This window comes from Hydra viridissima, unplaced genomic scaffold, assembly GCF_058129835.1.
Source record: "Hydra viridissima isolate aposymbiotic clone 2 unplaced genomic scaffold, HvirCarnegie_v1 scaffold_7, whole genome shotgun sequence".
Lineage (NCBI taxonomy): Eukaryota > Metazoa > Cnidaria > Hydrozoa > Anthoathecata > Hydridae > Hydra > Hydra viridissima.
This window is the reverse complement of record NW_028324306.1, coordinates 3,293,695-3,310,305: the sequence shown is the minus strand read 5'-3', so window position 1 is coordinate 3,310,305 and position 16,611 is coordinate 3,293,695. Positions and strand designations below refer to the sequence as shown.

At 26.3% G+C, this 16,611-nt stretch overlaps 2 protein-coding genes across 13 annotated transcripts; one reads left to right on the top strand and one right to left on the bottom strand.

Moving 5' to 3' along the window:
* Positions 1-496: 496 nt before the first annotated feature.
* LOC149885649 (uncharacterized) lies at positions 497-6,478 on the top strand. Of its 7 annotated transcripts, none has more exons than XM_090092639.1 (10): positions 573-2,614; positions 3,989-4,062; positions 4,429-4,539; positions 4,668-4,790; positions 4,878-4,943; positions 5,295-5,417; positions 5,598-5,770; positions 5,867-5,931; positions 6,076-6,170; positions 6,289-6,478. In XM_090092639.1, the coding sequence occupies exons 2-10, from the start codon at positions 4,047-4,049 to the stop codon at positions 6,387-6,389; spliced, it is 873 nt and encodes a 290-aa protein (XP_089948765.1). In that variant the 5' UTR covers positions 573-2,614; positions 3,989-4,046; the 3' UTR covers positions 6,390-6,478. The 7 variants fall into 7 exon arrangements, 6 of the variants coding, with proteins under 6 accessions (XP_089948763.1, XP_089948765.1, XP_089948768.1 ...); XM_090092642.1 differs by having other exon boundaries at positions 579-2,614; positions 3,989-4,193; XM_090092640.1 differs by having other exon boundaries at positions 635-757.
* Positions 6,479-8,127: 1,649 nt separating this feature from the next.
* LOC149885648 (uncharacterized) lies at positions 8,128-14,184 on the bottom strand. Of its 6 annotated transcripts, none has more exons than XM_090092636.1 (10): positions 11,960-14,184; positions 10,393-10,597; positions 10,067-10,177; positions 9,816-9,938; positions 9,663-9,728; positions 9,189-9,311; positions 8,836-9,008; positions 8,675-8,739; positions 8,436-8,530; positions 8,128-8,317 (listed from the first exon to the last, which is right to left on the bottom strand). In XM_090092636.1, exons 3-10 carry the CDS (start codon positions 10,170-10,172, stop codon positions 8,217-8,219), a joined length of 852 nt encoding a protein of 283 aa, XP_089948762.1. In that variant the 5' UTR covers positions 10,173-10,177; positions 10,393-10,597; positions 11,960-14,184; the 3' UTR covers positions 8,128-8,216. The 6 variants fall into 6 exon arrangements, with proteins under 6 accessions (XP_089948762.1, XP_089948759.1, XP_089948761.1 ...); XM_090092633.1 differs by having other exon boundaries at positions 10,524-10,597; positions 11,960-14,001; XM_090092635.1 differs by having other exon boundaries at positions 10,079-10,177; positions 10,524-10,597; positions 11,960-13,941.
* Between the last annotated feature and the right edge of the window lie 2,427 nt (positions 14,185-16,611).

The window sequence follows — 16,611 nt, the reverse complement described above, 5'->3', positions numbered from 1 at the left end:
TGCTGAGTGCAATAAGTGCAAAAAAGTGATTAAGCTGTCTCAAGGTAGCACCAGTTGAGTTAAAGCTCACTTAAAGTAAGTGATTTACTCTTACTATAATTTAGTATATTTTAAACCACTGATCTCAAAATATAACTGGATAACGTATTCTATTGTTGTTTTCGAAAAAATATTGAAGCCAAAATTGGCCTTCCAAGATGGCGGCGATCAGAGCTCTTAGCGGTGAACCGATGTACATCTTATACCCCGGCAAACATAAGACGTCTTAAGACCGTCTTATTCAGGTCGTTAAATGGTCTTGTCTTCGATTGACGTCTTCAAGATGTCTTTAAGACGTCTTTTAAAAGACTGTATGGTCGAGAAACATTGCGCGTCTTCGTAAGACGTCTTCAAGACGTCATTTAAAAGACTGTTGCGTCGTGTAAAATTGCGCGTCTTCGTAAGACGTCTTGAAGACGTCTTTTAAAAGACTGTATCGTAGTGAAAAATCGCTCGTCTTCGTAAGACGCCTTAAAGACGTCTTTATTTTTCGAATAATTCTACCAAACAAAAAGACGTCTTTTAGTTGTCTTAAAGACGTCTTTAAAAAGACTTTCGGCGTGAATAAACTTAGTGTCTTTTAAAGATGTGAAATTTTTCATAAAAAGTTTTATCTCGACCAATATTAGTTCTCTAAATCATTATTCTAGAAAAAGGTTTTATATAGGTATCATTATGGAAACTGAAAATAGAATGAAGCGTCGTCGCTTGAATAAAAGTATGTTGAATTTTATAATGACATTTGAAGATGAAGATATTAATGATAGTACATCGAATTTGAATCCTGATTTTAATGCTTCTCAGGCTGAGCCTGAAAATCCTTGTAAAGCCCTAAATAATGTTTTTAAAGAAGAAAACAATAAGTCTTTGAGTTGTAATTATGAGAATTTTGAATGTTTTAATGCAGCACCACTTTTGACAACAGAAACATTATCAGAAGATTTAGCAATGTGGTCTTCGAAAAGCAAAATTTCTCAAAACCAATTAAACGAGCTTTTGAGTATTCTTAAAAAACATGGTCATTCAGAGTTACCAAAAGATGCAAGAACACTTTTAAAACCCTCTAAAGTTGTTACAGTAGATAGGAATTGTGGTGGAACTTATGCTTACTTTACTATTGCTGATGGCATAAATAATTTTTTGAATTTGAAAAATGATTCTCAATGTACTGGGTTATCAATTACTATTAATGTTGATGGGCTACCTCTTTTCAAATCTTCTAATCTTCAATTATGGCCAATACTTGGTCTTATAGAGAACTATATTTTTATCATTGCACTTTTCTGTGGTGATGGTAAACCAGACTGCTTGGATGGTTTTCTTAATGATTTTCTCAAAGAATCTTTATTGTTAAGTGGTGAAGGTTTATACTATAATGATAAAAAAATTGATGTTACACTTAAAGCATTCATATGTGATGCACCTTCTCGCTCTTTTCTTAAATGTATACAAAGTCATACAGGATATTACTCCTGTGAACGATGCCAAGTTAAAGGATTTTATGAAGAGCATAGAGTGGTTTATATTGATAACAACGCATCAACTCCAAGATTAACTGAAGAGTTTAATTCCTTTTTGTACACTGATCATCAGAAATCTCTTACTCCTTTAGCTCAACTTAAAATACCTTGTGTTTCTGATTTTATTTTGGATTACATGCACATGGTTTGTCTTGGTGTAGTAAGACGTATACTTACTTTTTTAAAGTCTGGTCCAAAACATTGTAGACTTTCAAATGGCCAAATAAAAAAAATATCTGATAATCTGTTAAGCTTACGTGGTATGATGCCATCTGAATTTGCTCGACAACCACGTTCCCTTTTAGAGTTAGATCAGTGGAAAGCAACAGAGTTCAGACAATTTATCTTATACACTGGTCCCTTAGTTTTAAAGGGTGTTGTTAGCAAAGAAATTTATAATCATTTTCTAACATTGCATGTTGCAATGGTAATTCTCTTAAATGAAGACAGTGAATTTAGGAAACATTATCTTGCTTTTGCTAGAGAACTCATTAATTATTTTGTTATCAACTCAAAACATTTATATACAAATTCATTCTGTGTTTACAATGTTCACTGCTTACTTCATATTTGTGATGATGTTGTTAAATTTGATTGTTCACTAAATGACATATCTTGTTTTCCCTTCGAAAATTATATGCAGACATTAAAGAAAGCAGTAAAAAACTCAAAGAGTCCTGTTTTTCAAATAGCCAAGCAATATCAAAGTATACAATCTATGTTAAATACAAAATCTCGAAAACTAAAAGTTTCAGTGAAGCTGAATAATTCATGTTTTTACATAGGAGAAAATCAATTTTGTTTTGTTGATGAGAAATTATCATCTGGATTTTTTAAGTGTAGAATATTTAGACTTGATTTACAAAATGATTTATATACACAACCTATTCAGTCTAAAATCTTTCAAATTTTCTTCATACCAAGTATTGATGAAATTGGAGTTAAGTTTGTTGAGTTAAAAATGGAAAATCTTTGCCGAAAGGTTGTTGTTCTACCTTGGAAGGGAGGTCTTGCATGCTTTCCTTTATTGCATGAAATAGAACATTAATTGAAAGGTTTTTAAGTTCAAATTTCTTTTGATTAAATATTTTATATTTATTATGTTTAATTAATTTGCATCTTGTATCCAAAGTTATATATATATATATATATATATATATATATATATATATATATATATATATATATATATATATATATATATATATATAATGATTTATTTTTAACTTTATTTTTCCATTTTATTTGTTTTTTACAGTTAATATTTTTGTATAAAAAGATAATTTTTAATTGAAATTATCTATAAAAAAATAAATATAAAAAAAAAGTTAAATTATCAACAAAAACCTAATAATAAGTTGGAATAACAGAAATAAGTAGCAATAACAAAAGACAACTGTCTTTTAATTTAAAAAACTTATAAAGGAATGAAAAGGAACAAAAAAAATCATTAGGTTAATAATTATGGTGATAATGACAAGAAAGAGCACTAATTTGTCTGAAAAAACAGACAAATAAAACGAAAAAAGGAATTAAAAACAGCGTTAAAATAACTGTGTGGGCAGTTTAAATAAATCTGTTTAATATTTTAAATATTTAAGATATTTTACTTCATCACTAACTATTAAAGGTAGTTTTAATAAATAATCTAAATAATAAAGAAATGAAACAATGTTATAAAAAATTAAATCTCTTAGATAATTTTTTTTTTAATTTTACTTTTTTAGCTCTTTAACTTTATTTCTTTTATTTGTTCATTTACTGAATTTTACTTAAAAAGTGGTTTTTTTAAATTTCAAAAAATGATAAATAATTGCATTTAAATACATTTTTAAATAAAGCAAAGATAATTTCAATTAAAGATTATCTTTTTAAACAAAAATATAAACTGTAAAAAACAAATAAAATGGAAAAATAAAGTTAAAAATAAAGTTATATATATGTATATATATATATATATATATATATATATATATATATATATATATATATATATATATATATATATATATATATATATATATATATATATATATATATAAAATAACATTATTATAACATTGTTTCATTTCTTTATTATTTAGATTATTTATTAAAACTACCTTTAATAGTTAGTGATGAAGTAAAATATCTTAAATATTTAAAATATTAAACAGATTTATTTAAACTGCCCACAGTTATTTTAACGCTGTTTTTAATTCCTTTTTTTGTTTTATTTGTCTGTTTTTTCAGACAAATTAGTGCTCTTTCTTGTCATTATCACCATAATTATTAACCTAATGATTTTTTTTGTTCCTTTTCATTCCTTTATAAGTTTTTTAAATTAAAAGACAGTTGTCTTTTGTTATTGCTACTTATTTCTGTTATTCCAACTTAATATAAGACTTTTGTTGATATTTTAAATTTTTTATTTTTTTTTCATGATTTAGTTTTACACCATGATTTGGGCAAGAGCTGTTTGGATAGAGAACTTTGAGGAAATAGAAGATGTTGTTCCTAGAAGGTGAATAGATACTGATAAAAAAATATTATTCTGGCCTGCAGGTGTATCTTATCATAGAGCTGTTAAAGATGAATTGGATGTGGATGAGACATGGGACAAATATAAACTTGTTAAAATCAAATTTGAGAGTGGTATGAAATATTTTATAAGAGCTATAATATATATATATATATATATATATATATATATATATATATATATATATATATATATATATATATATATATATATATATATATATATATATATATATATATATTATAGCTCTTATAAATCCAATATAAACATCAAATATTTTGCCACCATGTATGTGCTGGCAAAATATCTGATTTTATATTGGATTTATAAAAGTTTTGATTCTTTTAGATAATATGGAAGAACTAAAAGAATATTGTTACACCACAGCAACAGAGGAAGAAGATGAAATTGATATTTGTGTTTCCAAAGATACCTTTAAAGTGAAAAGTAATGTTAATGGTATAATTACATTTAATTATATTTATGTTAATTATTTATTTTTATTTGTTTAATGTCAAATATATATTGTAAATTAATATGTTTGTATAAATACTAAAAGAAAAATAAATAAAACTATTATGTTTTAGAGTTACTTGACTTTCCTTTGCCTCCGCCAGTTTTTAAATCTGTGTTGAAAAAACCATTAAAAAGATCTTTTGACTCTAATTTGTCATCTGGATCTACTTCCAAACAATCTAATCTGTGTTCTGGTACATTTTGTCTCTTAATTTTCAATTTTTTCAAAATTAGAATTTATATATTTTTAATCTACACTATTACTGAATTCCTATTTTTAGCTGAAACTTCTTTACTTCTACATTCAACTACAGAGGAACAATCACCTTCATATTCTGGTGCACTATGTATGTATTATTTTTGATATTTCTACTATATTTTTTGTTCATTAAAGTTGGAATATTCTTTTATTGTTAACTTTATCTTTGTTTCACTTATTTTTACATTCACAATCAACTGAAATGGTACAATCAAATTTTTTTTTATATATAATTTTTTTTTATAGACTCTAAACTAAAAAATATTATAATCCCCCTCCTCTTACCTATCAACTTTTGTGGTCTCGAGGAGCTAAAGCCTAAAATAAGAAAAAAATGTATTAATAATAACAAAGTACCAAAAATTTTTTAAAAAGATTTGTTGCAGATTAAAAAAGTAACTTTTTATTATTTATATATATAATTTTTTTTTTGCTTTAGTTATACCTCATACATCAGAACCAAACAAAAAGCTTCAGAAAACAGACATACAAGAAAAAACCATGATTCAAGCGCTTGGATCTGAGAAGTTACTTAAAAATAAGTTTCCTATGGAAGTTGGAAGTAAGCTTTTTAACATTTACTTGATTTTTTTATTTGGAGTAAGTAAAATGTGGAGAGTTTGTTCTCACATTTGGATTTTTTTTAGGTATAAGAATAATACTTGTAAACAATTTTGAAAATGTATTAATAAATGTTTTGCATTTTGTATATTTCTTTTTTCATTTTCTTCATATAATTTAGAATACCAACACATGATGTTCAAGATGGTTTCAAAGGTTCTTGAAAACCAGGAGCTTATTTTAGCTATAAACAAACAATCCAATAGTAATTTTGCAATCAAGAAATTAGACACTATTGCAGAGTATGAGGATTTTATCAAAAGTTTAGAGGATGATTGTGTTCGACTTGATTTGGTAAATCTTTATCCATATGTAAATCTTTATAATCCATATAAATTAAAAGTGAAAATAGTTATTTTTTTATAATTATTTTGCCAAACTTTTATTTAGGTTAAACAGCTCAGTTTTTTAGGTGCAGAAGATTTTAAACAACTGACAAGATTGGTCATGAATAGGTTTTTTTATTACATTTTGCATAGGAATCATTTTTCGTATTTGTGGTAAATATATTTTTCATGTATAGTAATTATGGAAATCAATAATTATAAATTGTTTAATATTTTTCATAAATTTTATCATTTATTCGATATGTTTTTAAGATTATTTACAAATAACCTGTTGACACAGTTCAACTTAAAAGGTTCTGGTGGAAAGATTGGTTTGTTATCAACTAAACTGTATGACTTAATAGAAGGTAATCTAAAATAGGTTTAAATTATTCAACTTTTAATTTAGTTAAAAATCTATGTTAAGTTAAATTTATTTCCAATATATTTGATAAATATATCCTACATGATTAATTTGATTTTTAGAAGTTATAAAAAGAAGATTTGAAAAGGTTTCAAATGCTGAAATTAAACAGCAAATTGGACGGTATTGTAAAAATGCTCCTTCACGGCAAAAAACAAAATAAAAAAATATTCTTTTTTATTGTTATATATTGTATATATTATTATATGTTGTATAAATTGTTAAATAGAAAGATACTTGGTAACAATCCAACTAACTGTATTATATGTACCTTTTTAAATTATTTACGTTGTTTTTTTTTTTTTTAATAATTTTCTTTTTCTTCTTTAATAATGTTTCCAAAAAACAAAGTAAGAACTTGAACTTGCTCAATAGTGTTTTTAATGTTGTTAATACAATAGGTAATCGCAACCTAAATATACCATTAATACTACACAGTTTTCTTAAAACATAATTAAATAAATCTTTAGGCCGTCTTAAGTAAGACGCCTTTAAACAATCTTAAGCAAGACGTCTTTGCGACGGACAATGTAGACCTTTTTAAGACATCTTTAAGACGTCTTTTTTGATCTTTATAAGACGTCTTTAAGACAACTACAAGACGTCTTTTGTGTGCTGGTTATATTCAGTAAACCGTCTTGAATAAAGCGTCTTTAATCCGTCTTAGACAAGACGTTTTTAAGCTGTCTTCAGTAAGACGTCTTTAAACAGTCTTGAGTAAGACGTCTTTTCGACGGACAACGTAGACCTTTTTAAGACATCTTTAAGACGTCTTCCTCGATCTTGAAAAGACGTCTTAAAGACGACGAAAAGACGTCTTTTTGTTTGCTGGGACGACTTTATTGTAATATGAAAGAAAATAATTAAACAGTTTTGAAAGAAAAATAAGGCAATTAATCAAATTTTTAAAAAGTTTATAGAAATGAAATGATTTTAAAAAAATTAGACAATTAAAGAAATTGTTAATTTAAATGTTAAAGTTCAAAATATTCGATATAATTTTTTTATGTGCAATTTACGATTAAGTTAATATTTATGTATAACTTATGTACCTTTTAGTTCTTAGTTACCCAATACAGTGTGCTAGAAGGTTGATTACACAACTGAATGGTAAGCGGTAGTGGTGTCTACCTACAATTTTGACAAATTTTATATTTTCAATAACGCAACATGCAGTTGCGTTACTAACCTTCTCAGGGGCGTGTCTAGGGGATGTCTGCTACGTCGCTGGACATACCCAAAATATGTATCTTTATATATTTGTTCACAACTTCAATATTTTGAATAAATATGATGCGTCGGTAGATAAAAGCAAACAGACCCAGCAAACAAAAAGACGTCTTTTCGTCGTCTTTAAGACGTCTTTTCAAGATCGAGGAAGACGTCTTAAAGATGTCTTAAAAAGGTCTACGTTGTCCGTCGAAAAGACGTCTTACTCAAGACTGTTTAAAGACGTCTTACTGAAGACAGCTTAAAAACGTCTTGTCTAAGACGGATTAAAGACGCTTTATTCAAGACGGTTTACTGAATATAACCAGCACACAAAAGACGTCTTGTAGTTGTCTTAAAGACGTCTTATAAAGATCAAAAAAGACGTCTTAAAGATGTCTTAAAAAGGTCTACATTGTCCGTCGCAAAGACGTCTTGCTTAAGATTGTTTAAAGGCGTCTTACTTAAGACGGCCTAAAGATTTATTTAATTATGTTTTAAGAAAACTGTGTAGTATTAATGGTATATTTAGGTTGCGATTACCTATTGTATTAACAACATTAAAAACACTATTGAGCAAGTTCAAGTTCTTACTTTGTTTTTTGGAAACATTATTAAAGAAGAAAAAGAAAATTATTAAAAAAAAAAAAAACAACGTAAATAATTTAAAAAGGTACATATAATACAGTTAGTTGGATTGTTACCAAGTATCTTTCTATTTAACAATTTATACAACATATAATAATATATACAATATATAACAATAAAAAAGAATATTTTTTTATTTTGTTTTTTGCCGTGAAGGAGCATTTTTACAATACCGTCCAATTTGCTGTTTAATTTCAGCATTTGAAACCTTTTCAAATCTTCTTTTTATAACTTCTAAAAATCAAATTAATCATGTAGGATATATTTATCAAATATATTGGAAATAAATTTAACTTAACATAGATTTTTAACTAAATTAAAAGTTGAATAATTTAAACCTATTTTAGATTACCTTCTATTAAGTCATACAGTTTAGTTGATAACAAACCAATCTTTCCACCAGAACCTTTTAAGTTGAACTGTGTCAACAGGTTATTTGTAAATAATCTTAAAAACATATCGAATAAATGATAAAATTTATGAAAAATATTAAACAATTTATAATTATTGATTTCCATAATTACTATACATGAAAAATATATTTACCACAAATACGAAAAATGATTCCTATGCAAAATGTAATAAAAAAACCTATTCATGACCAATCTTGTCAGTTGTTTAAAATCTTCTGCACCTAAAAAACTGAGCTGTTTAACCTAAATAAAAGTTTGGCAAAATAATTATAAAAAAATAACTATTTTCACTTTTAATTTATATGGATTATAAAGATTTACATATGGATAAAGATTTACCAAATCAAGTCGAACACAATCATCCTCTAAACTTTTGATAAAATCCTCATACTCTGCAATAGTGTCTAATTTCTTGATTGCAAAATTACTATTGGATTGTTTGTTTATAGCTAAAATAAGCTCCTGGTTTTCAAGAACCTTTGAAACCATCTTGAACATCATGTGTTGGTATTCTAAATTATATGAAGAAAATGAAAAAAGAAATATACAAAATGCAAAACATTTATTAATACATTTTCAAAATTGTTTACAAGTATTATTCTTATACCTAAAAAAAATCCAAATGTGAGAACAAACTCTCCACATTTTACTTACTCCAAATAAAAAAATCAAGTAAATGTTAAAAAGCTTACTTCCAACTTCCATAGGAAACTTATTTTTAAGTAACTTCTCAGATCCAAGCGCTTGAATCATGGTTTTTTCTTGTATGTCTGTTTTCTGAAGCTTTTTGTTTGGTTCTGATGTATGAGGTATAACTAAAGCAAAAAAAAAATTATATATATAAATAATAAAAAGTTACTTTTTTAATCTGCAACAAATCTTTTTAAAAAATTTTTGGTACTTTGTTATTATTAATACATTTTTTTCTTATTTTAGGCTTTAGCTCCTCGAGACCACAAAAGTTGATAGGTAAGAGGAGGGGGATTATAATATTTTTTAGTTTAGAGTCTATAAAAAAAAATTATATATAAAAAAAAATTTGATTGTACCATTTCAGTTGATTGTGAATGTAAAAATAAGTGAAACAAAGATAAAGTTAACAATAAAAGAATATTCCAACTTTAATGAACAAAAAATATAGTAGAAATATCAAAAATAATACATACATAGTGCACCAGAATATGAAGGTGATTGTTCCTCTGTAGTTGAATGTAGAAGTAAAGAAGTTTCAGCTAAAAATAGGAATTCAGTAATAGTGTAGATTAAAAATATATAAATTCTAATTTTGAAAAAATTGAAAATTAAGAGACAAAATGTACCAGAACACAGATTAGATTGTTTGGAAGTAGATCCAGATGACAAATTAGAGTCAAAAGATCTTTTTAATGGTTTTTTCAACACAGATTTAAAAACTGGCGGAGGCAAAGGAAAGTCAAGTAACTCTAAAACATAATAGTTTTATTTATTTTTCTTTTAGTATTTATACAAACATATTAATTTACAATATATATTTGACATTAAACAAATAAAAATAAATAATTAACATAAATATAATTAAATGTAATTATACCATTAACATTACTTTTCACTTTAAAGGTATCTTTGGAAACACAAATATCAATTTCATCTTCTTCCTCTGTTGCTGTGGTGTAACAATATTCTTTTAGTTCTTCCATATTATCTAAAAGAATCAAAACTTTTATAAATCCAATATAAAATCAGATATTTTGCCAGCACATACATGGTGGCAAAATATTTGATGTTTATATTGGATTTATAAGAGCTATAATATATATATATATATATATATATATATATATATATATATATATATATATATATATATATATATATATATATATATATATATTATAGCTCTTATAAAATATTTCATACCACTCTCAAATTTGATTTTAACAAGTTTATATTTGTCCCATGTCTCATCCACATCCAATTCATCTTTAACAGCTCTATGATAAGATACACCTGCAGGCCAGAATAATATTTTTTTATCAGTATCTATTCACCTTCTAGGAACAACATCTTCTATTTCCTCAAAGTTCTCTATCCAAACAGCTCTTGCCCAAATCATGGTGTAAAACTAAATCATGAAAAAAAAATAAAAAATTTAAAATATCAACAAAAGTCTTATATTAAGTTGGAATAACAGAAATAAGTAGCAATAACAAAAGACAACTGTCTTTTAATTTAAAAAACTTATAAAGGAATGAAAAGGAACAAAAAAAATCATTAGGTTAATAATTATGGTGATAATGACAAGAAAGAGCACTAATTTGTCTGAAAAAACAGACAAATAAAACAAAAAAAGGAATTAAAAACAGCGTTAAAATAACTGTGGGCAGTTTAAATAAATCTGTTTAATATTTTAAATATTTAAGATATTTTACTTCATCACTAACTATTAAAGGTAGTTTTAATAAATAATCTAAATAATAAAGAAATGAAACAATGTTATAATAATGTTATTTTATATATATATATATATATATATATATATATATATATATATATATATATATATATATATATATATATATATATATATATATATATATATATATATACATATATATAACTTTATTTTTAACTTTATTTTTCCATTTTATTTGTTTTTTACAGTTTATATTTTTGTTTAAAAAGATAATCTTTAATTGAAATTATCTTTGCTTTATTTAAAAATGTATTTAAATGCAATTATTTATCATTTTTTGAAATTTAAAAAAACCACTTTTTAAGTAAAATTCAGTAAATGAACAAATAAAAGAAATAAAGTTAAAGAGCTAAAAAAGTAAAATTAAAAAAAAAATTATCTAAGAGATTTAATTTTTTATAACATTGTTTCATTTCTTTATTATTTAGATTATTTATTAAAACTACCTTTAATAGTTAGTGATGAAGTAAAATATCTTAAATATTTAAAATATTAAACAGATTTATTTAAACTGCCCACACAGTTATTTTAACGCTGTTTTTAATTCCTTTTTTCGTTTTATTTGTCTGTTTTTTCAGACAAATTAGTGCTCTTTCTTGTCATTATCACCATAATTATTAACCTAATGATTTTTTTTGTTCCTTTTCATTCCTTTATAAGTTTTTTAAATTAAAAGACAGTTGTCTTTTGTTATTGCTACTTATTTCTGTTATTCCAACTTATTATTAGGTTTTTGTTGATAATTTAACTTTTTTTTTATATTTATTTTTTTATAGATAATTTCAATTAAAAATTATCTTTTTATACAAAAATATTAACTGTAAAAAACAAATAAAATGGAAAAATAAAGTTAAAAATAAATCATTATATATATATATATATATATATATATATATATATATATATATATATATATATATATATATATATATAACTTTGGATACAAGATGCAAATTAATTAAACATAATAAATATAAAATATTTAATCAAAAGAAATTTGAACTTAAAAACCTTTCAATTAATGTTCTATTTCATGCAATAAAGGAAAGCATGCAAGACCTCCCTTCCAAGGTAGAACAACAACCTTTCGGCAAAGATTTTCCATTTTTAACTCAACAAACTTAACTCCAATTTCATCAATACTTGGTATGAAGAAAATTTGAAAGATTTTAGACTGAATAGGTTGTGTATATAAATCATTTTGTAAATCAAGTCTAAATATTCTACACTTAAAAAATCCAGATGATAATTTCTCATCAACAAAACAAAATTGATTTTCTCCTATGTAAAAACATGAATTATTCAGCTTCACTGAAACTTTTAGTTTTCGAGATTTTGTATTTAACATAGATTGTATACTTTGATATTGCTTGGCTATTTGAAAAACAGGACTCTTTGAGTTTTTTACTGCTTTCTTTAATGTCTGCATATAATTTTCGAAGGGAAAACAAGATATGTCATTTAGTGAACAATCAAATTTAACAACATCATCACAAATATGAAGTAAGCAGTGAACATTGTAAACACAGAATGAATTTGTATATAAATGTTTTGAGTTGATAACAAAATAATTAATGAGTTCTCTAGCAAAAGCAAGATAATGTTTCCTAAATTCACTGTCTTCATTTAAGAGAATTACCATTGCAACATGCAATGTTAGAAAATGATTATAAATTTCTTTGCTAACAACACCCTTTAAAACTAAGGGACCAGTGTATAAGATAAATTGTCTGAACTCTGTTGCTTTCCACTGATCTAACTCTAAAAGGGAACGTGGTTGTCGAGCAAATTCAGATGGCATCATACCACGTAAGCTTAACAGATTATCAGATATTTTTTTTATTTGGCCATTTGAAAGTCTACAATGTTTTGGACCAGACTTTAAAAAAGTAAGTATACGTCTTACTACACCAAGACAAACCATGTGCATGTAATCCAAAATAAAATCAGAAACACAAGGTATTTTAAGTTGAGCTAAAGGAGTAAGAGATTTCTGATGATCAGTGTACAAAAAGGAATTAAACTCTTCAGTTAATCTTGGAGTTGATGCGTTGTTATCAATATAAACCACTCTATGCTCTTCATAAAATCCTTTAACTTGGCATCGTTCACAGGAGTAATATCCTGTATGACTTTGTATACATTTAAGAAAAGAGCGAGAAGGTGCATCACATATGAATGCTTTAAGTGTAACATCAATTTTTTTATCATTATAGTATAAACCTTCACCACTTAACAATAAAGATTCTTTGAGAAAATCATTAAGAAAACCATCCAAGCAGTCTGGTTTACCATCACCACAGAAAAGTGCAATGATAAAAATATAGTTCTCTATAAGACCAAGTATTGGCCATAATTGAAGATTAGAAGATTTGAAAAGAGGTAGCCCATCAACATTAATAGTAATTGATAACCCAGTACATTGAGAATCATTTTTCAAATTCAAAAAATTATTTATGCCATCAGCAATAGTAAAGTAAGCATAAGTTCCACCACAATTCCTATCTACTGTAACAACTTTAGAGGGTTTTAAAAGTGTTCTTGCATCTTTTGGTAACTCTGAATGACCATGTTTTTTAAGAATACTCAAAAGCTCGTTTAATTGGTTTTGAGAAATTTTGCTTTTCGAAGACCACATTGCTAAATCTTCTGATAATGTTTCTGTTGTCAAAAGTGGTGCTGCATTAAAACATTCAAAATTCTCATAATTACAACTCAAAGACTTATTGTTTTCTTCTTTAAAAACATTATTTAGGGCTTTACAAGGATTTTCAGGCTCAGCCTGAGAAGCATTAAAATCAGGATTCAAATTCGATGTACTATCATTAATATCTTCATCTTCAAATGTCATTATAAAATTCAACATACTTTTATTCAAGCGACGACGCTTCATTCTATTTTCAGTTTCCATAATGATACCTATATAAAACCTTTTTCTAGAATAATGATTTAGAGAACTAATATTGGTCGAGATAAAACTTTTTATGAAAAATTTCACATCTTTAAAAGACACTAAGTTTATTCACGCCGAAAGTCTTTTTAAAGACGTCTTTAAGACAACTAAAAGACGTCTTTTTGTTTGGTAGAATTATTCGAAAAGAAAAAAAAGTCTTTAAGGCGTCTTACGAAGACGAGCGATTTTTCACTACGATACAGTCTTTTAAAAGACGTCTCTAGGGCGTCTTACGAAGACGAGCGATTTTTCACTAAGATACAGTCTTTTAAAAGACGTCTTCAAGACGTCTTACGAAGACGCGCAATTTTACACGACGCAACAGTCTTTTAAAAGACGTCTTGAAGACGTCTTACGAAGACGCGCAATGTTTCTCGACCATACAGTCTTTTAAAAGACGTCTTAAAGACATCTTGAAGACGTCAATCGAAGACAAGACCATTTAAAGACCTGAATAAGACGGTCTTAAGACGTCTTATGTTTGCCGGGGAGCGAATAATTATAGCAAACTAAAGCAAACTATACAAGGTTAATTGTTCGAACAAATGGTAAGAAGTTATTAATCCGGGATAACAGTTAGATTTAGGGGAGAGTGGGGTATTGGCGAACAGCTAAGCGGGAATGCGAATTAAAGACAACTATAACTATATATTGATGATATTTATTGCTTATCATTTAGTCTAACTATTCAGTTAAAAACACTCAAAAGCAATTTTCATACATCTTATAAAAAAATAGAAAATTCGATCAAAAACAAAACCATTGGTGTTCGGAATTACCCTACGCACGTGGGGTAATTCCGAACATACCGTTGTATTAATTATAGGTTGTATTAATATACCCTAAATATAATACGTGTTAAAAAACTCCATGATTATGATACTTTGCAACTACATAAAAAAAAGTTTAGGTTTTATATACTTAGTATAGCCAATACATAAATGTTTCGCAAGTAAAAATTACATGAAACAAAGAGAAAAACTTAGAATAGATCTATCGTGAACAACATGCGCATCTATACTACACTACTGTACGTCTGGAACTGATCATGGAACACACTCTCGCCAGGGGGAAAAAAATTTGTCAAGTTTCCAAATCGAACATGCCGTAATGACCTTGTTCGGATTTACCCCGCGTTCGCCAATACCCTACTCTCCCCTACGGTTTGGTATTTTATTATAGCGCTTGTCAAATCAAGAACGGTCTAAAGTTTATTAAAAAACGATTTATATATTAAACGGAGGTTGTTTTAATTTTTGACTTAAACAAATTAATAAAAAACTTGAATGGACATACCTTTTTTATTAAGTTATAAAGTACTTCATTTTTTAAATATTTTCTTTTGTTAATTTTAAAAAAATAAAAGTTATTATTTCTTAGAGAACAAATTCCGGACTTCCATTTCAATTACACCCTTAGTAAAGTTTTAGTCAAATTCTTTTGATATTTATCATCAGTAGGAGAAGACTACAATTAACAACAAGCATATATTAAAATATATCAATGGACATCCCCAATTGTTTTATACAAAGCTGTGTATCTTTTTAATTACTTGCATTTTGAACAATATAAAAAGAAAGTAAGGGTTTTAAACACTAAAAATTAAATTCGGACTTACGTTTGTACATACACTAAGCCGTCTTACCTCATATATGCGTTTGTCAATGAGGAGGGGGGGGGGGGATGCTAAAATTTAACATTTTTGGGAAGGGGTTAAAATTGCAACTTATCCAAAAAAATTCCTGTACAGGCCCCTGCTTCTAGCACAAGCATTGGGTAGTTAAGAACTAAAAGGTACATAAGTTATATTACAAATGCTAATTATTTTAAATTTGAGATTTCTGCACAAGTAAACAAATACTTTTTCTTCACTACTATTAAACAAACTAAATTGAAACAAACTAAAATTAAAACTCGTACTTAGTTTTACTGAGAATTTGTATTTTATCATATGTGCCCATAATTATGAAAGTGGTCTAAGTCAAAATTAAAAAAAAAATGAATTTATCACTTAGTTCACACGACATGATTTTAAACTAAATATATTCAATGTCATTTTTAAGAAATCGTCAAAAATGAACCTTTAAAAAGTAGTTGTAATTACGACGTTATACGGAATTTTTTAATTTATTCAAATGCGAATCATTAAATATCTCGAAATAAGAAATATGACTTAGACCACATTCATAATTATGGGCTCATATTTATTCATAATTATGGGCTCATATTTATTCTAAAAAACAAAAAGCAAAAAGTTAACATACAACAAGCTATTGTTAGAATATGTTTTGTTAAATAAAAAAATATTTATATTTGAAATTTATGTAATTTATGTAATTTATGTAATTATGTAATATTCCGTTATTTTTATAAAAAAAAAATCTTATGCTAAACAAAAAATAGATTTTTATTTGAAACTTATCAATATTTGAGCTTAAGATATAAAATTTGATTATCATTAGTTTCTTAATTTTCATATAGCCGTTCGTTGTATCCGCCGCCTTCTTGAGAGCCCAAAACTGGCTTCAAAAAATTTTGCGTTTATATGAATAAACGAGCTGGCCCGGATAGCGATCCGGGCTTGTTTGTTTATTCATATAAACGCCAAATAAAATTAAGTTGAAATAAGGATAACGTCGAGTTCTCGGTAAACGGGCTGGCTCGTTTGCCGAGCCAGCCTGATTTCCATATAAATTGGCCCTAACTCTAA